Genomic DNA, 25,115 nt, shown 5'->3' with positions numbered 1-25,115 from the left:
TTGCTGGTGTTAGTGGTAAAGATATCTGCATATGAGTAATTGTGTGCGAATGAAGGAAGGTTTTTAGTGTGTGCCTCCCCAGGCCCCTACCCCTGGCCCTTGTCTCCCCCACACCTCTGCCGACTCGTCCCCCAGTCCCCGTGCTGAAGTCAAGAACAGTTATCTGGCAGGGCTCCTGGCCCCTGAACCAGACAAGGGCCCTTGGACGTACCCAGAGAAACTGTCCATGACTTGCTTGGGGTTTGGCTTCATGTAAGTCTCCCAGGGCAGGGAATAGTTAACCAATTCCCTCCCCACCGGGAAGACCCACCGCCTCTCTGTCCTGGGGGGCGGGGGTTGCACAGGGAGGGCAAGAGGGGGCAGTTGTCAGCCCAAGGGAAGTATGGGATATGGAACAGACCCTCTCCTTCCCGTCCATCCAGCCGACAGGAGGTACCAAGCATGAACTATTATCCGACCCTGAAACAGTCTTCTAAACTTCAAAACTTTGAGCTGCCACTTAAAAATCAGGAGAATTCACAGAAATATGGTACAGGCTCCTAGCTTCTTTGGAAAAAATAAAATAAGAGGGTCTGGGCACTCTGGGCTCACACTGCCCAGAACTCGGCTGGAGCCGAGTGGTGGCCCAGTTCCCTAGTCTCCTCTCCCTGGATGCATTTTCTGATGGACCTAGTGACCCCACACAGTTTTCAGTGACATCCCACCTCATCCTTTCTCTCCCCATCTCCCTCTCTCGGGAGGCAGGCCAGACCCTGAGGGCAAAGGTTGAATGCATTCACAAATGTCTGTAGGTTTCTCCTTCCCAGGATGAGCCACACGTGGACATGCGACCAAAATGTGGTGAAAGGTACACTGACCACTCCCTCGGTCCAACCCAGGTTGAGAACCACCTGGGCTGAGAACCACTGTCCAGGGACTGGACGCTTGACCTGCTCTGGGTACAACCAAGCTGGGGGAAGCGGGGCTTGCATGGGGGCCAGTCTACTCTATAGATGGTCTTCAGAACGTCTGTGGAGGGCTGGAAAATGCCATGGCCAGGACCGAGGGCTTGGTGAGAAGCAGCCCTCAGTGTCCCATCTGGACCCCAGACCATGAGAATGGGAAGACCACCCCAGGTGCTTCTTACCCCTCCATTAGGAGCCATTGGCTGTGCAGGGGCTCCAGGACCTCAGCTATCGGGGGCAAAAGAACTCATTAAGCTAGTTTTCCCATCTAAACAAAACATTTTATTTTATTTTATTTTATTTATGATTGTATAGTATTTCATTTAATTATTTATTTATTTTAATATGAAATTTATTGTCAAATTGGTTTCCATACAACACCCAGTGCTCATCCCAAAAGGTGCCCTCCTCAATAGAATTGTCCATTGAGCTCCACCATGATTCAAGTTAAAACTTCAGAGCCACAAATCCCCGAAATAAGCTTTATCATGAAAACATCAGCAGAGAGGTAACAGTGAGCTTGTGGCTTAGATGGGGTCTGCCTGAGCTCCTGACTTCCTGCAAATACTTCAGGAGGGAAAAAACACACGTTGATCCTCAGGCCACCAGGAAGGTGTCACCATAAGCAGGAGGGGCCAGCAGGCGGCGTCCCAGTGAGAGCCCCACCGAGGCCTGACCCAAGGCATGCGGGGCCCCAGCCCACACCCACAGTGTCCCTGACAGGCTCACTTCACTGTGGACCCGCATCGGCCTTCAGAACCAACTCCCCGGTGCTTCTGTTGTCATAACTACCACCATGACCTTTTCAGGGTTTAAAAAGCCAAGAACCACCCAGTGGCCATGGAGAAGGACAGCAACCATAGCAACAGCCCTGTCCTTGCACCCTTCTCTGGCACAGAATCACTTCTCTGCTGCCCACACTAGCAAGGCAGGACTTCAGAAAGGTGAGAGGGACTCCATAAGCACACATTAGGACCCCACTGGACCCTTCCCCACATTGGCAGGGAGTGCAACGTTCAGATTCACTGAATCTGAATCTGACGGGGTCCTGAGCACCCCCTCTCCCGCCACAGCCCCAAGCCCCCAGGCCAAATGTGGCTGAGAGGGAGGCAAGCCAGGCAGAGGGCGCCACCCCTCGGGATTGGAGTTCTGCTCTCCTGGCAGAACCCCTGAGTTGAGTGGGGGGTTTCGCTCTGATGTCAGGCGGCCCCCACTGAAGATGCCTGGTTGGTGAATGGGGTCAGGGGTGGGGGGGGGGTGGGGCACACAAGGAGGGAGAGGAAGTTCAGTCCTGGGAGTAACCCCCCCCCCCCCCCCCCCCCGCTGCTGACACCCTGGCTTAATCCTCCTGGGGCTCAACGTTGGCCCAGGTGCAGTCACAGCATCCCAGACCAAATGTGATGCTGGGGCATATCACATACAGATCTTGACCCCCTCCTCCCCTCCCCGCTGGGTCCCTCCAATTCATTCTGGGCCGGGCAGAGTGGGAAAAGGGTCACCCCACACCTGAGCCCCGCTCTGGGCCCGCCAAGCCATGACTCACATCGCAGGTGAACAGAGCCTGATTCACCCCTCCAAGTAGGGGGCCTAGGGGAACAATCTGGTGCTGTGGACACGCAACCTGAAACCGGGGCTTCCGGGAGCCGGCTTGAGCATCGGAACTGGCGGCCCCGCGCGGCTCCCGCCCAGGCCCAGACACAATAGGAGACCCAGTTTTCCAGCTGGACTGTAATTTCAGAAGGTGGCTTTGTGTGGGCTTTGTTACCCAAGCCACCAGAGGAGCCCTGGGGCTGGGGCTGCCGCTGGGTGTCAGCAAGAAACGCACTTTGAAGAAACAGCAGAAAAACATCAGAAGAGACAAGAAATGCAGACCATGACACCAACTAGTAGCAACCGGCAAGGAAGGCAGAGTGAGCTGGGGAGGGGCTTTGCAACCAGCTAAATCTGGGTTTGAATCCTGGCTTGGGCCACTCTGGCCACAGGACTCTGGGCAACCACCTTACCCTCTGTTGAGTCTGAGCTGAGGACAATCATGCCTGCCTCACAGGCGGAGGAACAAGCAAAGGCACTGGGGACAGTGCCAGGCGCCAATAAACAGTAACTATCACCACGTTTCATGCACACTGAAGCTTAATTACATTGTCTCATTTAAAAAATTATCATCATACACGCACGTGGAGCTCTGTAGCTTTCAAAGCCATGTTTGTCCATTACTTCATTAGATCCACACAATGATCCTGTCTTCTATTTTTAGCGTTTTCCTTTAGTTCCTATAAAACCTAAGTCTTGCTCTTATTGGATACGATTGTCCCAATTTTCCGTTCTGCTCTCCTTTTTAATTTCCCCACCCCTAGGAACCTTTAGCATAACAATTCTGGGACCACTTTCTATTAATATCAATTTTCAGATTACAGCGATAGGATGTCTGTTTCCTAATTTAATTAGGTGATTCCTGTTATTAGTTCCTACAGGCTCATTATTTTTCATTTAGCATACTTTAACGCACCAAAGGAAAGTTAGGTTCTGGCTGGAGACCCTCAGGGTGTCTTCTGCAGGGAGGGGAGGAGATGTTTGAGGCCCAGTCAGAGAAGCAGATGCTGGGGAGCTGTGGGCCGGGGGGTGCCACTAGGGATGCCCCAGCCTCAGTGTGAGAGGGTGGGGACAGAGAAGGTCTCCCTGTAGAGACTGGGCCTACATGGCCTCCCAGGGAGGGCAGGAGGGAGGGTCTGTCATGAAGCCCCACCTCCAAAAGCAGATTCCGGACTCAGCTCCAAAGCCAGCACCCCGGGGCCCACCAAATCAGTGGGCTCCAGGTGGCCACACTTGAGGGCTGCGTGTCCTAATACCATACCCCCTTTTCCAGCAGGACCTGTGTCTGTCCCTCCATCAGTATTGCCCTCTGCACATCCACAAGGCACCCTTCACCCCAGAGTCTAAGTCAGCACTACCCCAGAATTAGCACAGAACAAAGTGTGAGTAGTACCCCCGAAATATGCAGACTCTGCCTCAGTGCACCCGCCCCATCAAGGTGGGCTCAGCCATCACGTCCTTGGGCTTCTGGCCACTTGGGTCTCCAATCCTGAAATTGTTGAGTCCATGGGTTTCCTTCCCCTGCCGACACAGCGATGACTGGGCTGCCCGGCTCAGTGCCCACCCCATGGCACCAGAAGGAACCCCACAGAGCTGCCCTGGAGCTACAAGGAAAAGGGGGGGGGCAAAAAGTCCAAGGGTGATGCTTGTAAGGAGCACTGTTACCAGGATCCTGACCCCCAGCCTTGACTTTGACCCCAATGCGTTCTGTGCCGAGGAGAGGGCACTCCGAAGAATGGGAAACTCAGAGGGTGGTTTTACCTACAGTAAAATTTTCTTTGCTGTGGCCACAGAAAAGCAAGGTGAGGGAGGGCGAGGCGGCCCTCATGAGCCTTCGGCGGTGTTTGGTAAGAGAGTTTGAACATGCTGCAGGTGCATTGTTCAGAAACACCGGGTTCTGAGAGTCCCAGCCCTGCTGATTTTGCAATGATATATTGCCAGCTACTTAACAGGATGGATCACTGCAATTACATGTCACTTCTGATATTCACAGTCACAACAAGGATGTGTCAGCCTCGCAAGGTTTGTGGAAAATATATATGATGTTCCGCAATGCCGTTAGAAAATGGTTTCAGGAAACAGACTCGAGAGGATTCCAATAAAACCCACCTGCCCGGGGAAAGCAGATGGTTCCAGGAAGCTGGAGGGGCTGCTGGCTCCCATGGCCCGGAAGGAGCATAGCTCAGACACCCTGGCTCCAGCAGGCTGCCCCTCCCCCGAGACCAGCCTGGCCCAGGTGCCAGGGCAGAGGAGGGGCAGCCACCATACCTCTGCTTGGTCCATCAGCCTCACAGTGGGGAGTTTCTGAGAGCCCCTCAGCAGTTACTCCTGTGGCCTTGACCCACCCGGGGTGTTCTCAGGGCTCCGAGGGGACATACCTGGACAAAGAGTTGCTGTAGAAACAAGACAAACAAGACAAGTATCTGGCACAGGCAGGGCTGTACGTCCCTGGTAACCATGGGACCAAGAGTGAGGGCCACACTCTCTCCAGCCAACACAGCCCTGCCTCCAGGGAACAAAAACAGGAGCCCTGGAGTCGGTCGGGCCCATGGGCGTGGGAATTCTGGCGCTGCTGATTTCTAGCGGTAAGAGACTAGGCAAGATGCTCAGCACCGTGTGCTCTGCAGAGAGACCCGGGCTCCAGGACAGTCTCACTACTCTCTGCTTCCGCCGTAGGTCAGCACGTGGTCACCTCTTAACAACCACAGCTCCCCTCCTCCAGGCAGCCCTCCTGGCTCTTCCAGCCACTACTGCCCTCAGGTGTCTGAGACCAAAGGAGCGAAGTGTGCGTTCTGAGAGCAGAGATGCAGGTGGAGGAGGGATGGGGTTGGCGGGGGGATGGATTGCTGGTTCTTGTCCCCTGTGGCCTGTGTGTCTGGAATCCAGAGCAACTCCGCCCAGCAACTCAGATGCCCCTGCCCAAGACAAAACGCGTGGTCTCCGGCCCCCTCCGCCAAGCTGCTCCCCATCTGGCGTGTCCTGCCTCGGTAAGTGGTACCCCTGTCTCGATCTGCCAGAGCCAGAGGCATCCTGAACTGAGACAACAGCCCCCCTCACCCTCATCACCATCCCCCCTGTGTACTTGCCCCAACACCCCGAATCTACCCTCTCCAGTCCCTGCCCTCTCTCCCACACCACTCTGTGGTTCCTCGCACTCTCTTCCCCTCCTCTGCTCCTGCCCACAGCTCCAAACACGCAGCCATTAAAGTGAGCCTTCTAACAGCCGCCCCCACTTCAGGATCCCCGGGGCTCCCCGCAGCCTGCAGCAAAGGCTCGCTCCTCTGAGATGCTCCAAAAAAGGGCTTATGGGCCCCGGGACTGGCCATGTCTGCAGTACTAGTCTAGATCCCCGGGTCACACTCCTGCCCCTAATCCACCAGGAGTTCCTCCCATGCCAAATCCTCATGCCTCCGAATCTTCATCCAGGTTCTCTCTCCGCCCAGGCTCTGCTCTGGGCCCAGAGCAGACAATATAGAGCATCACAGCTGTTAGGACGGCAGCAGGTGCAGTGGCGACAGCCTGCTGTCTAAGGACAAATCCTGGCTCTGAATCCCAAGGCTGTGTGGCCTCAGGCATGGCTCTCAACCTCTCTTATCTCCGTAGTCTCATCTGTCAGATGGTGTAATAGTACTTAACTCCTGGGGTTTTGAAAGTATTCAGTGAGTACTAAACACACGTAAGGTGCCTGAGAGTGGCAGCAGTGCCGTTGTATGTCCACGCAAGCGACCGCTCGGCACTGCACCTGTCAATGGGAATAATCAGCTATGAGAATTATACATATTAATACCTGTAAAGTGCTTGACACAAGATCTGGCACATGGTAAAAGCCTGGTCAATGTTTGTTATTATTACCATCCTTGGATGCCCTTGTGCTGTGGAAGGAATGCCCCAGGAGCAGGTTATTGTAGACCAGGAAGTCACCAGGGGCTGTCCAGTCCCTTTGTCTGCACTCGGGGCCCCTGAGCAGGAAGGGACCCCTGCTGTCACTGTAGCTGCCTCCCTTTGACACCCCAGCATCAGCCCAGTCCCCAGCTCCACCACCCACACCTCCACGGCTTCAGGAAAGCAAAGAGCTACTTCCCTGAAACATGGGGTGGCCCTGCCTTAAGAAAACTCACTCTAGAAACCAAACATCAAAAAAATGAAAGAACTCGTAGTGTGTTAACCACAGAATCTGTATCAGAAGGTCAAGTTTAAAATTTTTTTAATTTACCAATGAATAAACCAATCAATCCACCGTCACCCTGGCTTCCTGGGTCACTACCAACGACTCCCCTCGTCCCATGAAAACAAAATCCATCCCACTTAAAAGAATGAAGAAGGAATGATGAAATCAGAGCAGTGCATCGTGTAGCCCTGGAAGAATGGATACATCTAGGTGCATCATCAGTGGCTAGTTGACATTGCAAAAGAGAGCCAGGGAGATATGCGCCTCCTGATGAAAGCACATATGACCACGTGGACATTCTTGCCGAAAAGAAAAGAAAGAATAGAAAAGAAAAGAAAAGAAACCTCTATCTGTTCAAGCTGCTAGGTTTACTTAATTTACAGGAAATGCAAAGAACAGAAGACAACGACACCAAATGAGTAAAACCAACAAAAATCCCAACGGTGGGGGGCGCCTGGGTTGCTCAGTCGGTGGAGCGGCCGACTTCGGCTCAGGTCATATCTCATGGTCTGTGAGTTCGAGCCCCGCGTCGGGCTCTGTGCTGACAGCTTGGAGCCTGGAGCCTGTTTCGGATTCTGTGTCTCCCTCTCTCTGACCCTCCCCCGTTCATGCTCTGTCTCTCTCTGTCTCAAAAATAAATAAACATTAAAAAAAATTAAAAAAAAAAATCCCAACGGTGGGAAACTCTGTAGGACCTGTGACCCAGTTTCCTCCAATAAATAGCAAGAGAAAAATCAAGATGAGGACAGAATATTACAGATTGAAACAGACTTGAAAGACTCATCCTCTGAGCTGCAGTGTGCGGGCTGTATCCGGATACTGGATAGAACAAAGTGGAAATAAAAGTATTTATAAGAGTTGGGATTCAACTTAGGAATTTGAACGCGGGATAGTAAAGAATTATTGAAAGTTTTAAAACAGAGTTCTTATCTCTTAAAGTGAGAAATATATCATAACATTTCTGGCTGAATTGATATGGTACCGGCACAGGCTTCAAAAATCAGTCAGTTAAGCCTCTGACTTTGGCTCAGGTCATGATCTCGCAGTTTGTGAGTTCGAGCCCCCCATGTCGCGTCGGGCTCTGTGCTGACAGCTCAGAACCTGGAGCCTGCTTTGGATTCTGTGTCTCCCTCCCTCCCTCTTTCTCTCCCTCTCTCTCTCTCTCATTCTTTCTGTCCCTCCCCCACTTGTGCTCTGTCTCTCTCTCTCTCTCTCTCAAAAATAAAGTGTAAAAAAAATTAAAAAAAAATCAGGACAGATGAGGATGTGGCCGTAGGTGAGGCAGCCTGACTGCATTTGGAGCATGCTGGTCCTGGGTGCGTGGAGCCATCGTACTATTCTCATCGACTCTGGGTGGTTCTAAACCCTCCGTAAGAAAAAACTCATAAAGAGGGGCCCCTCATAAAACTTCAGTCTGCCCAGCCACACATGTGGAGCCTGTCTTCTGCCTCTCCAGGGCCAGCAGGCTGGGATGTGTTATTCCAGGTTCTGGCCTATTCTCTGAGTCTTCCGCCTACAGAAGGGGCAAGTCTAGTCTCTTGAGTCAAGAAGTGAGTTTCCTGAGGCCTTGTGGCCTGGCAATGTTGGAGACTGGAAAATCATTTGGATAGGTGAATTCTCTGATGCACACCAAAATCTAATCTTACCCAACAGGTTAACCAGCAGCGATTCACGTTTCAAGACGTTTGATTGATTTAAAATATAGCAAACATTTTGGAAAAATGGCTTGATTTACAATAGTTGGCAAGCCCATATGATTCCATCGAATGCACGAGTCAGGCGAGGTTTGCTGTCTGGTCCCTGAGAGCTTCAGATGCTATTAATACCTAATAACTCTGCAGGAGAAATCTGAACAACGCCCGACTCCGAGGGGCCACAAGCAACTAAAGGCTCCTTCTCCCACTCTCAAGCGTATTTCTGGATCTTCACCTGCCGCCCCAACCCCTCTGTCCTCTGCCTTGGTCAACGCCACCAACAGTGGCTCCCGGACACTGCATTCCCAGGGAAGTTTCTGCCACTATGACAGCCAGTATAGCCTGTGTGGAATTTCTTCTGTAGATGGCATTCCCAATGGCCTTACCCAATCCGGATGGCAGGGCAGCCTCCTGACTTTGTACCTCCCATAGGCAGAAATCCACAGGGAGAAGGCTTGTCCAGGCTCTGGGGGCCACCCACCCATGCAACTGGATACATACACTTTGTAAGCACTGGTTTCCAACAGATAAATGTAATCAAGGTTTATATGCTCAGAGAAGCCAACAGGATGGGATTGTTTCACTTGAAAGATCAGAAGAAAATTGTAACTAATGTTGTGGAAAATTACTTTGATATTGCTTTCTTGGTACCGAATCACAATTAGGCTGCTGTGAGAAGTACAGGGAAAGAATAAATGAATAGTAACAAATCAACACAAACAGCCTGTGTCAGGAACACTTTGCTCAGGGAAAGTAACATAAGCATTACTTAAAGTTTTATGACTGCGTTTGATGTGATTTACGTAGAACGTCAAGGTTGCCTCTCACCCGCCACGTGGCGAAAGTGGTCCAGCTCCATTTACAGCCAGAAGAACACGGCTCGAGCCCCAAGTGTGCTCTGTGCACGGTCTGCCAGGCCCACGCTATCCCCACTGTAGAGGGACACTCCTCTGAGCTTTGTGTCATCCCACACACCCTGCCAGCCCGAGGCTCTCGGTTTCTCTCCTGGCTCGTCACTCCACCCTGGATCCTAGCCGTCCTGTGGGCCCTGGCCCCACTGGTGATGGAAAAGATCCACATGCTCAGGGACAGCTGTGCAGGGCAAGGCCAGCTGGTGTGAGGGGCAAGAATCTGCCACCCACAGGACACACAAAGATCAAGCACTCTGGTCTGACGGCCGGCTGCAACATGGCAGGACACACATCCCGGCCACCAGATCCCAACTCTACCCAGGAATATAGCATTTGTCCCAGCAGTGTACCATGGACGGGGGCATGGCTCTGCCCCAAAGGCACGCTCACGCCTTCCCTCCCGGGCTTGTCCCACAGAGCACAGACCCCGAACACAAAGACCCTCTGCCCATGTGTGTGCCCCAACCACACACGCACCAAGACAGGCACCAAAGATCCATGGGTCACCCCCAAGGATACACCATTTACCCCAAGCCATACTTGAGGACCCCTGTTCAGGACCTCATTTCTGCACAGATAACATACAACTGGGGATGCCAATCTCAGCCTGCCTGACCCATGGGGCTGGGTTCTGCCGACATAGGGCCATCAGCCACTCTAAGGCTCACGTGAGGCTGTGAGGTCCCCACAGAGGAGCCAGCCTGGTCACATGTCCTTGCTGCTTCAGAAGCCGGGGAGGAGCCAGAACCACTTCTGACAGCCACTCCCCCACCCTCTGTGAGGCCCCAGCCCAGGTGTGAGTCAGTACCTGTGACTTGCCTGCTGTCTCCTGGGGTCCCAGTGCCCTGGCTGCCTCTAGTTGATGAAAGAATGAACTCACTGGCCTCCCCAACCGGGGCCTCTGGTAACAGCTGCCAGGCCCAGGGCCCCTGCTCTAGTCTCCTTGTGCCCTTTCTGATTTTCTACCTGATGCCTATGGGCCTTCAATCTGTGCTTAGGAGGGGTGAGGCAGCCAGAGCTGAGCGTGGGGCTGGGGAAGGGCTGGGCACTGCTCTCTTATAGGGTGAGCCCTGCAGGCAAGAGTGGTGCCGGAATCTCTCTGCCTAAATCCACGGCCTCTACTCTTCCATATTGTCCTCGTCCTGGAGCACATGGGTGTCTTCACAGACCTCCCTGCTAAAGGCCCCCAGGCCCACAGCTGAGAGACGAGTAAGGGCTGTGTCTGAGCAGCAGGCACCCTCCTAAGCTCCCCTCTCCACATTCTGCCTGCCTGAGGCTCCAGAACCATCCTTCCCCTTGTCTCCTCGCTGCACCCCACCTGTCCTCAGCAGACCTCTGTAAGTCATGAAGGGTGCTCCCCTCAGTGGCTCACGAGGGACGTGTGGGATGCAGGTGGGAGGTGGGGTAATCTCAGCTTCACAAAGGCAGGAGGGGCCCAGGCCAAGGGGCTGGATTCGAGGGGTTCCAGGGCTGGCAGAGAAACAGAGTCCCACGGGGGCCACAGGCTCAAGAAGAAGCCATTCACCCCCTGATGTCCCAGACAGTGTGGGAGAGGCCCCAAGAGATGGCAGAATCCTCTTTAAGCCTCAGCTTCACCGAAAGCAACAACTGGCTGAGAGACAGGCAGCCTGGCCCTCACTTCAAGAGGAGCGACCACAGGCTAGAGGCCAGAGGCCAGAGGCTGATGCCTGCCAGTAGAAGGCCAGGACCCCTCCTTTGCCTGCCCGGGACCTTCCGCACAGACTGGGCACCAGGGCAGCCGTGGAGGCCTGCACTGTGGACAGGAAAGCTGGGGCAAGTGGGCGGCGGGGCCGAGCGCAAGGGCTCACCTGGCACCTGCCGAGGGGAGAGCTCCGTGGGGTCCTGCAGGCTGATGAAGAGGAGGAGGCCTGCGGCTCCAAACAGCAGGATGGATGAGAACATGCAGGCCAGCCGCATCGTTCCGGCTCGTGGGGTCATCCGGGGCTTGCTCCGGGCTCACCTCTCGGGTGTGGGAGGTGCGTTCTTCCCTCATCATCCACACCAAGCGTCCATCAGGCCACAGTCTACAGGGCAGATGGGGAGAAAGATGGTCCATCACTGAGGCACAGGGCATCCTACGTGGGCTGAGGCCCCAGTCACTGCCTATGACCAAGCATAATCCCTGGATCCCTCCATCCCTTAGAATGTATTCAGGTATGTCCCTTGCATCCTTCAAGCCCAAAGAGGTTGAGGGAAGTCCAGTCACTACCTGTTGCCGGGACACCAGCTTCCCAGCAGGGTCCCCTGTATCTGCACCCCAAGAAAAATCATGGAGAGAGACACTCCCCGGCCTCTGCCTGGGGAAGCCCAGGCTGGAGCCCTGAGACCCAGAGCCTGTAACGGGCCCTACACTGTCCAGGCTCTCTGAGCTTCCAACAGAGCAGGTGTGCTCCCTAGAAAGGGTCTACGCCCCTAGAAGAGGCAGCAATCTGGGCCTTTGTCCCTTATAACTGTCCTGGTGGACAGAGGAGCTCTTGGATCTCTCTGCCCTGGCTCCTCCCTGCAGGATGCTGGGGACAAGTGTCTCCACAGAGCGAGATACATTGAGAAGGAGCCTCCCAGGCCCAGAGGCTACCAGGGACAGAGACTCCCCCTCCTGGTTGCCCCCCTCATCAGCCAGAGCTGTGCCGCCCCGACCCACGGATGGGCTGGTAGGATGGAGACCCCACTGGATAGTCTGTCGCATCAGTGGGAACTGAAGCTTTGGCCCGATCACGGTTACTCCCACTATGAGGCCCTCTGGCCTGGAGCTGAGGCAGCCTCACTTGCATTTGACAGATCCCAGGCTCAGAGACCGGTGACAACATCCCTGTGACACCTGTTGCTCTGGCCACTGCAGACCCAGAGCATGCCCAGGTGACTTGCCCCTCCCCCTGGTTCCTCCTGAAGGGCACAGAAATACCAACCAGTGACTCCAAATGGGCCAAGCTTGTGGGTCAAGAGGGGGGGCACCCCAAGGCCATCTGCTCATAGGAAGGATGTAAGTTCCTGCAGCAGGGGGAGGCATGGGTGGAGCAGGATAGGGGCCAGAGAGGGATCTGCACAGGAGGCCATGCTACATGGCATTCCAGAACTTCCCCTGTTGGTGGTGGAAGGTTGCTCTGTGCCCTTGTCTTTGCCCCTTCCTAAGTTCGGGCTTAGAGATACCACCCTCTTTCTACCAAAACAGGCTTATAGGAAGCTTCCCCAGCCCTGGCACAGGGCAGTGCTCAGGGAGGTAGAGGCCGGGGGACAGCTTCCAGCAGCCTCTGAGATCATAGTTGGGTGGCGGGGACCCCAGGCCAGACGTGCTCCTTGGCACAGGGTCATTTCCCTGCCGGGGGTCTTCTCAGGCACAGTAATTTGGTCAGGGAGCCCATTCCTGACCAGGCACCCAGGCGTTGGGGGAGGAAGCCCCAGCTATGGTCCCTCTGTGTCCTCATGTTCCTGGGGGACAGGAGGCAGGAAATGGTAAGAGGAGCCCTTCCCTCCCAGGCCCAGACAAAGATTCCCAAGGACTAGACTGTCCTCAGCAAAGCTCTGGTGCTGAAGAGTGTTAAATTGCAGGTTTGGGTTTCTCCCCTCTGCAGTCACTGTAATTATGTTTTCACTCAGTTAACTTTAATTAACCTGCCCCAGGCCTCAATGCATGGGGAACGCGCCTGAACGCCGGGCTCTCTGGGCTGTGCTGAGCAGGTGGTTCCCACGACCTCCCAGCTTTGATGTTTGGGAGGCAGCGCTGAGCAGGGCTCAGTTTTGTCTCTGGAGCTGGCTCCAGGTTTGAAGTTGGCCCTGACTTCCCTTCCAATGGCCTCCCCCTCGCCCCACCCCAAGAAAGACTGCTGCTTGCTGCCATTGCCAGGGACACCCACGGGGCTTACACAGGGTAAAAACAGGCAGCCACCTGTCCCCAAATGTTCAGACCCTGGAGTCCCTCGTGGGGGCCTGTGGTTTCTCCCTCTACGGCTGCCCGGGATGGGTCCTGGGGACCTGGCTCATTGTCCTGCAGAGACACAGGTGCAGCCATGCAGGCCCAGGCCCCACTGAAGGGCAAGGTCACTCTCAACACTGCCCATAGGATGCCCTGTGTCCTGAGATCTCCCAAGCTCTTCCCTTCATAATGATAGGCACTGTGTGCCGGGACCACCCTGGCCAGCCCCAAGGTGTGGGAGAGGATGGGGGGAGACGGAGCTGCTCTCTCTGGCCCTCACTCTGAGCCCTCCTGCCCCAGAGAAGTTGGCTTAACCCCTGGGGGGGCCCATGCAGTCACAGGAAGGAGTCAGAAGAATGGGAACAATGTCACACACACTGGTTCATCAAGGACAAGACCCTCAGATAGGGAGCAAGGGGCGCAGCTCAAGACCTTTCTGGAGCAGAGGCACACGCACTAACACACACACACACACACACACACACACACACACACACGCCACGGCACACACACTCCATCAACAGGCCCCAGCAAGGCCCCGGCTGTAAAGAAACTGCTGCAAAACCCTGATTATCCTGGCCGTGGTGGTGACACACTGCCTGCAGCCACACCAGCCTCCTGAGTCAGACAGATGTGGTCAGGAGACCAATCTGACCTAGGGCGAGGGAAAGAGAGGAAGGAGGGGAAAAAGAACGGCAAGTTTACGGCTAGGGCACAGGGCTACCTGGCAAAACTGTTAATAAAATGCCACCCAATCTCAACCCAAAGGCTCTATTTGATGGAAAAAAAAGGGGAGGGGGACTCAGAAGCACATGCGATCATCATTGCATTATTTATGGTCAATAGCACTGCACAAGTGACTACAAAAGAACTGGCCAGCCCCCTCTTCTCCCTAATTGTCACACTGTCACCATACAAGCCAGTACTGACTACCCCTGTCCCGCAGCAACGACCTGTCCTCATTTGTTCCTGAACCTACCCAAACCAAACCCACCACGTGGAACCAGGCCCCAGCAGCCCATGTGCGTGGAACCAGGATGAGGACCACATCTCTGCCCCCAAATCTGGGGAGAGGGGAAGAAAACCAGCCCCAGGACCTGCACCTTCACCATGGACAGAGCATCAGGGACTCAAGTGTCTGATTTCAGAGACCCTCCCTTTTGTTGACCCCTCTCCACCCGCCCCCCTCCACGAGAACACAGCACCCTCTCTGTGAAGGGAGGGAAGCTGGTATTAGAGCCACGCATCGCTTTCCCCGGCCAGCCCTAAGCATGAGACCTCAGCCTTCCCCTTTGAGACCTTCCTCTCGGTGTTTGTTCTCACTGGAGACCACCTACCCAGCTAACTCCTTGCTCTGTGCAAATGGGAATCAAAAGGTTAGCATGCCTCCCCTCCTGGGTCGCTGGTTTGCAGTCTGGCTGGGTCTTCAATGCCCCAGGAGGGGGCCAACATCACAGAATCTGTAGGAACCTCCTTCCTTTACAGGTGGAGGGGAGCTAGGAGATCACCAGACACTTCAGAGAGTGTGCACATCTGATCCCCTACTGTTCCTGTGAGGGTCCTTGTCTTCAAAGTCACACGTTATTTTCAAGGCAATGGGAAGATGCTGGTCCAAAGGCTGCTCATCTCCCTCTCCTGGGAGTCCAGCTGCTGCCTCGGAAGTGGACCCTACCATCCGTCACAGGCTGGGGCCAGGCTGCCCGGGGCCCCGTAAACACATTCACAGGCCTCTGCTCCCATCTGGGACACACTGCATCGCACTCGGCTCCAATGACAAGTGGAAGACCCTCCCCTTCCTCCCTGCCTCTCTGCCAAGACCAACAGACAATAAGACAATTCAAATAACTGGGGGTGGAGTAGGGAGGAGTGAGGCAAGAAAAATAAACAGCCCACTCAGTTTCCAGAAGGTCCTGTGCTCACAATCCCTCGTTTTCCCAGTGGCTTTCTCTCCCTGAGGCCTGAATGGCATTGCCAATTTTTTACTGTAAGAAAAAAAAAATCCAATTAATCTTGTAAACACCTCCTGGGACACAGGTCAAGGCCAAGGATTCCTCCCATTTCCTTATTTATCTGATTTAAAAATTTGTCTGTTGGGAAAATTCACTTTAGGGCACAAGCAAGGACTTGGGAATTCAGCCAAAACACACGCACCTCCAGTGGCGACAGGCCGGCAGGCGGATGGACGGATGGCTCCAAGGACACGCTTGGCTGCGGCTGCTCCAAGGCCTGGATGCTTCCCCCACTCACCCAGAGGACCCCCTCTGGCTGTGAGGACCCGCTCCCGTGCCCCACTGGAGACGGCCGGAGGCATCCGGCCATGTGCCCATGGGAGCACCCACTTGGTGTGTGGACCCCGGGCCCCAGAAAGTTCTCTGTCCAGTCAGTCTCCTCCTTGCACGGGCAGGAGCGAACAATGACGTCCCTCCCGGCTGAGGGCTCCAGGAGGAGCTGCTCATCGGGAGAGAGGCTGCTATGGCAACTTGAGGAGAATGGAGCCAGGCACTGCCGTCACCTTGAATCCGGCACCAAGCATTCCACCGGAGCGGCAGAGGGGGCTGTGCCTCCGCTCTGCCCCTGCCGAGGCTCCTGCGCTGGGGCTGACCTCCCGCCTCTCCTCCGCAGCCTCCTGGCCTCAGTAACTCATTTGCTCCTCACCGAAACGGAGCACACAGCCCAGTCCCCTGAGAACACCACCTCCATCTGTTTTGTCAGACGAGTTCTTCCGTGTGTGCGGCTCCTGCTTGCTTCTGAGATGGGGTTCTTCTTGATTTCAGCTCATTAAAATCCTGCAGCTAATTAAAACTGTTCTAACAGCAGCGGCGGCAGCGGCGGCAGCAAACTCTGGGATGAGTCCCTCCAGTTTTTATGCGTAGGCATAAAGTTGCAATGCTCTGTGAGGGTGACGAATGGCTGCAAGTGCTCAGACTCTGGGGCGGGGCTGCCGACTCCAGCCCTGCTGGACACGGGAGAGCGCTGACCTAGGTCCTGAAATGCCCTAGGACCAGCCTCAGCACACCCCAGCGCACAGGGCTGTACCCCACTCCTGGGGGAGGTAATTCACCCGCCAGAATCCTCCCCACTACAAGGCAGGGATTCTCTCCAATCCCCCATGATTTCTTCTGGGGGTAGGGGGAGAGGAAAGGGAGGCCTAAGGTGGAGGCCAAGGCATAAGTCGGGCTCAAACAGCCCCGAAGCCTTGTCCCCACAGACCCACTAGGAATGCTACGGCATGGCTTCCCACCATTGCTTACACAAAGAGCCTGAAGGGAAGCCTGCAAACACGCAGCTGCAGCGAGGGGGTCCTGAGAGCCCAGCCAAGGTGCCATAAGCTACAATGCCCTTGACTACTTTCAGGGGTAGGACCACACCATGGATGCAGTCTCTTGCCCAGGACTTCGGGGAGTTTTATGAAGCAGGGTAGGGGATAGTAATTCAGTAGGTAGAGAAACTGAGTCCTACCCTGGCAGAATCTGGGATGGGGATTCAGCACCCCCAATCCTGTGAGCATGTGTACCTCAATTACAGCCCTTCTCCTACCACGTGGAGAGTGTTCACACACCTATCTCAGACCCTCAGAGCCCTGAGAGCAGCATCGAGGTCTCTCATCTTTGTATTCCCTGCACAGTGCCTGGCACAGGGAATGGGACCAACATAACATGTGCCTCGTGTGACATGAGCATGGATTAACAGATGGAAGTGTCTGGGCCATCTGAAGAGAGGCACTCCACGAACCTGGAATTTCTAAAATGTCATGCATGTTTTAGGGAGCTGTGGGTTTGTTTTGATCAGGTCTGGGTTAGAATTACGTCCAAAGAGTAGCCCAATCCTGTGAGAAAAGAGGAGGCAAGGAAGTGAGCTCCGTTAGAGAGCCTGATGGAGCCTGGAAGCTCCCACATACCCAGCACACACTCAACACCAGGATGCCACTTTTGTATCCTCAGTTTGGTAGGGCAGATTTCAAATCACAGGGCTTGAAGACTAATACACTCGTGGAGGTAAATGTGGACTCTATCACTATACATGCCCATGTATTAATGCACATTATATATGTACAAACAAATACACAAGTCATTTAGATGCCATAAAATGGATTACACTAGGAAACTCCCTACACAAAATTAAAGTTTGAATGTGTTGATCAAAAGTCAATGAAGAGAGTGGGGGAAGATAGTGGAGAAGGAGGATCCTGAGTTCACCTCCACCTGTGGACACACCAAGGCAACACCTACGTGTGTGACAGCTCACTCTGAAAACCTGAAGACTGGCCAAACAGATCTTCCCGAGCTAAAGACATAAAGAGAAGGCCAAAGAGATGAAGTTGGGAACCCAGCCCTCTGTGTGGCAACCCATAAACAGGAGGGACAACACAGGCACAGAGTGAGAGGACCCAGCCCCACACCAGGCACCCCTGGCCCTGAGGACCTGCACAGGGAAGATGAGCCCCCATGATGTCTGGCTTTGAAAATCAGCAGGGCCTGCCTTCAGAAGAGCTGGGGAGTTATAGGCAAACCGAGTCTCTAGTCTTAAAGGGCCAATGCACTATATCATTGGGCCCAAGACCCAGTACAGAAGTAGCAGTTTAAAAAGTGCCTGGGGTATTCATGAAGGGGACTTATTGACTAATTTTAGGATGTATATTGGAGGGTTCAGGATATGTAGGAGTTTTCTCCAGGAATGGAAGTGCTGGCAGGTACTCTTTCTCTTGTCCTCCTTCTGCTTTGGCAGGCTCTGGTGGGAGCCAGTTCTGACATTCTCCCTCTACCTTGCTAGCATCTTGCCCTGCCCCGAAATTTCCCTGCAGACTAGCCCCACTCAACCCAACCCACCAGCAGGTGCCCCTCCAAAGCGGCTCTCACACTGGGCAGCCCCAGCCAGGATCTGTGCCCTTCCAGAGTGACTATCACCTGCCACACCCAGCAGGCAGCTCTGGTCAGAACTGGCACATCTCCAGAGCAAATCCTGACCCAGGGAGTGGGAAATGAGCCTTACCAACCAGTGTGCACAGTAGCTCAGTTGGCTCTTTCAGCCCACTGCATGTGAAGCAAGCCCAGCCCACCAATGTGCCTGCAGACAGACTGAAAACTAGCTCCACCCACCATTGCACCCTCAGCAGTCAGCCCAGTCACAACAGGAGGGTGCTCGCAGCCCACTTAGGGGAGCACCACATATATCCATATGTAACAAACAGAGAGTCAGACAAAGTGAGGAGACAGAGGTATATGATCCAAACACAAGAACAAGACAAAACCCTAGAAAGCAAGCTAAACAGAACAGAGATAAGGAATCTATCTGATAAAGAATTCAAATTAATGGCCATAGGTACTCCCCAGACTTAAGAGAGGAGTGGAAGAACTCAGTAAGAACTTTAACAAAGAGATAGAAAATATAAAAAAGAACCCGTCGGAGCTGAAGAATACAACAAGTGAAATGAAAAATTAACTAGAAGATTCAACAGCAGAACAGAGGATGCAGAAGAGCAGATCAGTGACCTACAATTCAGGGTAGTAAAAAAACAACTAAACTGAACAGTACAAAGAAAAAAGGATTTTTAAAAAATTAAAATAGGGTAAGGTACTTTTGTGACAACATCAAGCATAATAACATTCACATGACAGGGGTCCCAGATGGAGAAGAGAAAGAAAAAGAGGCACAAAACTTATTCAAAGGAATAATAACTGAAAACTTCCTTAAGCTGGGGAAGGAAACACACATCCAGGTCCAGGAATCACAGAAATCCCCAAACAAGATGAACCCAAGGAAGTCCACATCAAGATACATAATAATTAAAATGGCAAAAATTAAAGATAAAGAGAGAATCTTAAAAGCAGCAAACGAAAACAAGATACCCACAAAAGAAGACCCATAAGGCTATCAGCTGAATTTTCAGCAGAAACTTTGTAGGCCAGAAGCGAATGGCATGATACATTCCAAGTGTTGGAAGGAAGAGACCTATACCAAGGATATTCTACCCAGCAATGTTATCATTCAGAATGGAAAGAGAGATCATGTGTTTCCCAGCAAACAAAAGTTTGTTCACCTGGCCTATAAGAAATGCTAAAGAGAATTCTTCAGAAAGAAGAAAGAAAAGACCATAACTAGAAGCAAGAAAATTATGAAAGAAAAAAATTCACTGGTAAAAACAAACATATAGCAAAGGATCAATCACTTATAAAGCTAATATAAAGGTTAAAACACAAAAGTAGTAAAATCAATTATATATCTACAAAAATTAGTCAAGGGATACATAAAAGATGCAAAATATGACATCATATACATAAAATGTGGAGGGGAGAGTAAAAAAAATAGTGCTTTTATAATGTGTTTAAACTTAAATGACCATCAATTTAATATAAACTGCTATATACATAGGATGTTATAGATGAACCTCATAGTAACCACAAATCAAAAACCTATAATAGAGAAAGGGATTCAAGTATAACACTACAAGTCATCAAACACAAGGGAAGACAGCAAGAGAACAAGAAAGGAACGGAGAACTACAAAAACAATCACAAAAATAATTAACAAATGACAACAAGCACGTACTATTAATAATTACTTTAAATGTAACTGGATTAAATGCTGCAATCAAAAGTCACAGGGTGATTGAATGTACAGAAAAGCAAACTCATCTATATGTTGCCTACCAGAGACTCATTTCAGACCTAAGACACATAGGGGATGAAAACTGAGGGGATTGAAACAGATATTCCATGAAAATGGAAGGAAGGAAGGAAGGAAGGAAGGAAGGAAGGAAGGAAGGAAGGAAGGAAAAAGAAAGAAAGAAAGAAAGAAAGAAACAAGAAGGACGGGAGGAAGGAAGGAGAAGGAAGGAAGGAAGGAAGGAAGGAAGGAAGGAAGGAAGGAGAGGAAAAAAAGCTAGGTTAGCAATACTTACACAAAATAGACTTTAAAACAAAGACTGTAGCAAGAGACAAAGAAGGGCATTATATAATGGTAAGAGAATCAATCCAACAAGAGGATAAAACAATTGAAAATATCTATGTACCTAACACAGGAGCACCTAAATACACAAAGCAAACACTAACAGACATAAAGAGAGAAATTGACAGTAATACAATAATAGTAGGGGACTTTAACATCCCACTTACATCAATGGCTAGATCATCTAGACAGAAAATCAATAAGGAAACAGCAGTTTTGAATGACACATTAGACCAGATGGGCTTAACAGATATATACAGAATATTGCATCTAAAAACAGCAGAATACACATTCCTTTCAAGTGCACATAAAACATTTTTCCAGGATAGATCATATGTTAGGTTACAAAATAATTCTCAACAAGTTTAAGATTGAAATCATATCAAGCATCTTTTCCAACCACAATGGTGTAAAACCAGAAATCAATTACAAAAAAAAATTGGGAAAAACACAAACATGTGGAGGCTAAACAATGTGCTACCAAACAACCAATGGATCAAAGAGGAGGTCAAAGAAATCAAAGAGAAGGCAAAAAAAAAAATGCATGGAGACAAATGAAAATGAAAACACAATGGTTAAAAATCATTGGGACACAGCAAAACAGTTCTAAGAGGAAAGTTTATAGTGATACATGCCTACTTCAAGAAGCAAGAGGAATCTCAAATAATCTAACCTTACACCTAAAGGAACTAGAAAAAGAACAAACAAACAAAGCCCAAAGTCAGCAGAAGGAAGGAAATAATAAAGATCAATCAGAGCAGTAATAAATGAAATAGAGACTAGAAAAAAAATTAGAAAAGATCAATGAAACTATTAGCTGTTTCTTTGAAAAGATAAACAAAATTGATAAACCTTTAGCCAGACTCATCAAGAAAAAGAGAGTACCAACATAAATAAAATCGGAAACAAGAGAAGTTACAACTGGTAGCATAGGAATACAGAGGATTATAAGAGACTACTAAAAAAAGGACAACAATTCTAGAAGAGATTGTCCAACCTAGAAGAGATGCGTAAATTGCTAGACACATATAATCTTCTACAACTGAATCGGGGAGAAATAGCAAATTTGAACAGACTAATTACTAGTAATGAAATTAAATGAGTAACCAAAAAAACTCCCAACAAGCAAAAGTCCAGAACCAGATGGCTTCACAGGTGAATTTGGCAACACCAAATAATTAAGGAAGAGTTAACATCTATCCTTCAGAAACTATTCCCAGAAATAGAAGAGGAAAAAATGCTTCCAAATTAATTGTATTAGGTCAGCATTATCCTGATACCCAGGCCAGATAAAGATACTACAACAAACAAAAATTATAGACCAATATCCCTAATGAACACAGATTCAAAAATCTTCAATGAATTATCAGCAAACTGAATTCAAAAATACATTAAAAGAATAATTCAACACGATCAAGTGGGATTTATTCCATGGAAGCAAGTATAGTTCAACACTCACAAATCAATCAACATGATACAAAACATTAACAAAATGAAGGATAAAGTTATATGATCATCTCAATAGATGCAGAAAAATTTGACAAAATTCAACATCCATTCATGATAAACTCTCAACAAAATGGGTATAGAGAGAACACACTTCAACATAATAAAGGTCATGTATGACAAACCCATAGCTAACATCATACTCGATGAAAAGCTAAAAGCTTTTCTTCTAAGACCAGGGACAAGACAAGGATGCCTACTCTCACCACTTTTATTCAACATAGTATTGGAAGTTCAAGCCACAGCAATCAGACAAGAAAAAGGAATAAAAAGCATTCAAATTGGTGAGGAAGAAGCATGCCACTTTTGCAGATGACATGCAGATGATACTATATATAGACTGCACCAAAAAACTTAGATCTAATAAAGTAATTCAGTACAGTTGTAGGATATGGAATCAATATACAGAAATCTGTTGTGTTTCTATACATCAATAACAAACTAACAGAAAGAAAAATCAAGAAAACAATCCCATCTATAATTGCATCAAAAAGAATAGAATACCTAGGAATAGATTTAACTAAGAAGGTGAAAACCCTATATTCTGAAAACTATAAGCCATTGATGAAAGAAACTGAAGGTGGCACAAATAAATAGGAAGATATGCCATGCTTATGGATTGGAAGAATTAATATTGTTAAAATGTCCATACTACTCAAAGCAATCTACAGATACAATGTAATCCCTATCAAAATACCAATATTATTTTTTATATATAACCAGAACAAATAATCCTAAAATTTATATGGAACCACAAAAGACCACAAAGAGACAAAGCCATCTTGAGAAAGAACAAAGCTGGAGGTATCACAAGCCCAGATTTCAAACTAAACTACAAAGCTATAGTAATCAAAACAGTATGGGACTGGCACATAAATAGATACATAGATAAACAGAACAAAATAAAGAGCCCAAAAATAAACCCGCAATTATATAATAAATTAATCTTCAACAAAAGAGGCAAAAATAAACAACAGGGAATAGTCTTTTCAATAAATGGTGCTAGGGAAACTGGACAGCTACATGCAGAAGAATGAAACTGGACCACTTTCTTTCACTGTACACAACCATAAACTCAAAATGGCTTAAAGACTTAAACATAAGACCTGAGGGGCGCCTGGGTGGCGCAGTCGGTTAAGCGTCCGACTTCAGCCAGGTCACGATCTCGCGGTCCGTGAGTTCGAGCCCCGCGTTGGGCTCTGGGCTGATGGCTCAGAGCCTGGAGCCTGTTTCCGGTTCTGTGTCTCCCTCTCTCTCTGCCCCTCCCCCGTTCATGCTCTGTCTCTCTCTGTCCCAAAAATAAATAAACGTTGAAAAAAAAAATTTTTTTTTAAAAAAATAAATTAAAAAAAAAAACAAAACAAAAAAAAACATAAGACCTGAAACCCTAAAACTCCTAAAAGAAAACGTAGGCAGTAAATTCTTGGACATTGGCTTTAGCATTATTTTCCTGGATATGCTTCCCCAGGCAAATTAAAAGCAAAAACAAACAGCTGGGACTACATCAAACAAAAAAGCTTTTGCACAGTGAAGGAAACCATCAACAAAATGAAAAGGCAACCTACTGAATGGCAGAGGATATTTGTAAATGATGTATCTGATAAGGGGTTAATATCCAAAATATATAAAGCTCTCATACAACTCAATACAAAAACCCACAAATAATCCAATTAAAAAATTGGCAAAGGACCTGCATAGACATTTTTCCAAAGAAAGACATACAGATGGCTAAAAAACACAGGAAAAGGTGCTCATCATCACTAATCAGCAGGGAAATGAATATCAAAACCACAATGAGATATCACCTCACATAAGCCAGAAAGGCTAGCATCAAGAAGACAAAGATATAACAAGGAGAGGATATGGGGAGGATATGGACAAACGGATCCCTCTTGCACTGTTGGTAGGAATGCAGATGGTGCAGCCACTGTGGAAACCAGTACGGAGGTGCCTCAAAAAATTAAAAATAAAACTACCATATATGATCCAGCAATTCCATTTCTGGGCATTTGCCTGAAGAAAACAAAAACAGTAATTTGAAAAGGTAATATACATTCACTACAGCATTTTTGTAATAGCCAAGACATAGAAGTAACCCAAGTGTCCATCTATAGGTGAATGGATAACAGATGTTGTGCATACATATATATATATATATATATATGTGTGTGTGTGTGTGTGTGTGTGTGTGTGTGTGTGTGTATACACACATACAGACAAGCACATGATGGAACGTTATTCATCTATAAAAAAGAATAAGATCTTGCCATTTGCAACAACAGGGATGGAACAAGAGGATGTTATGTTAAGTGAAATAATTCAGACTGAGAAAGACAAATACCATATGATCTCATTTATATATGGAATCTAAAGACAAAACAAACACATGACAAGTCAATGAACACAACATGCTACAACATGGATGAACGTTGAGGACATTATGTTATGTGAAACTAGCCATTTGCAGTAGGACAAACACTGTATGATTCCATGCAGTCAAATTCAGAAGCAGAAAGTAGAATAGTGCTTACCAGGGACTGTGAGGGAGAGAGGAATGGGGAGTTGTTAATTAATAGGCAGTTTCAGTTGGGGAAGTTGAAAGAGATTCTGGAGATGGGTGGTGGTGATGGCTGTACAACAATTTGAATGTATTTGATGCTTCTGGACTTAAAAATGATTAAAATAGTAAATTTTATATCATGTGTACCTTACCACAATAAAAAAAATCAACAAAAGCAAACTAAAACTTGATACTGAGCCAAAATCACCCTCTTCCTGTTAAGTTTCACTCATGCCACAGATGACTGCATGTGGGCCCAGGAGCTGAGGACCAGAGAATGGTCAAGTTCATGGTCATGTGAAACATGACCAGGACATGGGGGAGCTGGGGTTGTGGCTCGGGCAGCCTGAACAAAGCAGCTAGATATCATGAGATGGACAGCAGGTTCAGAGTGGGGAGCCCAAGCCAGGTTCTAGGTCTGGCTGCCCTTCCCCCCCAATCAGCTGTGGGACCCTCATGACTTAATTCACTAATCTCAGAGTCAGTCTGCATCCAAAATATCCATTGTAGATGAGTTCTCAAGTTCCTTGCAGCTCTGGTATGAGACAAATGTCAAAACAGAAAGGCGTTTCTGTGAATTTCATTCACACGAGGCCTCTTTCAGGCAGAGCAGGAGATCCTTTGGCTAGGACATCCCTTATCCACACTTGCCACCCGTCTCTTGCCACAAATCTGGATAGCTGCTGGGCTCCGATGGACCAAAGCTGCCAAGCTGTTTCCCTTTAAGACCACTTTGACCTTTTGGAGGGAGCAAAGGGCTCGGATGCAAGTGTTAATCTGGAAATTGTGTTCTCAGGTTCTTTCTAAGCCACAAAGTCTTGCTCCCCTGAGGTCTGCCTGGCTGAAGTGATTCCCAGCTGAGGCCA

At 49.5% G+C, this 25,115-nt stretch overlaps 1 protein-coding gene across 1 annotated transcript in view; it reads right to left on the bottom strand.

The window, feature by feature from the left end:
• The window catches only part of CHST8 (carbohydrate sulfotransferase 8), a 63,960-nt gene extending 52,620 nt beyond the window's left edge, over positions 1-11,340 (bottom strand). The window contains exon 1 of the mRNA XM_032591370.1: positions 11,137-11,340. Coding sequence (XP_032447261.1) covers positions 11,137-11,266 — 130 coding nt within the window. The 5' untranslated portion in view covers positions 11,267-11,340. The remainder of the gene's footprint in view (positions 1-11,136) is intronic.
• Positions 11,341-25,115: the final 13,775 nt, after the last annotated feature.

This window comes from Lynx canadensis, chromosome E2 (assembly GCF_007474595.2).
Source record: "Lynx canadensis isolate LIC74 chromosome E2, mLynCan4.pri.v2, whole genome shotgun sequence".
NCBI classification, from domain to species: domain Eukaryota; kingdom Metazoa; phylum Chordata; class Mammalia; order Carnivora; family Felidae; genus Lynx; species Lynx canadensis.
This window is presented reverse-complemented; position numbering and strand designations above follow the sequence as displayed.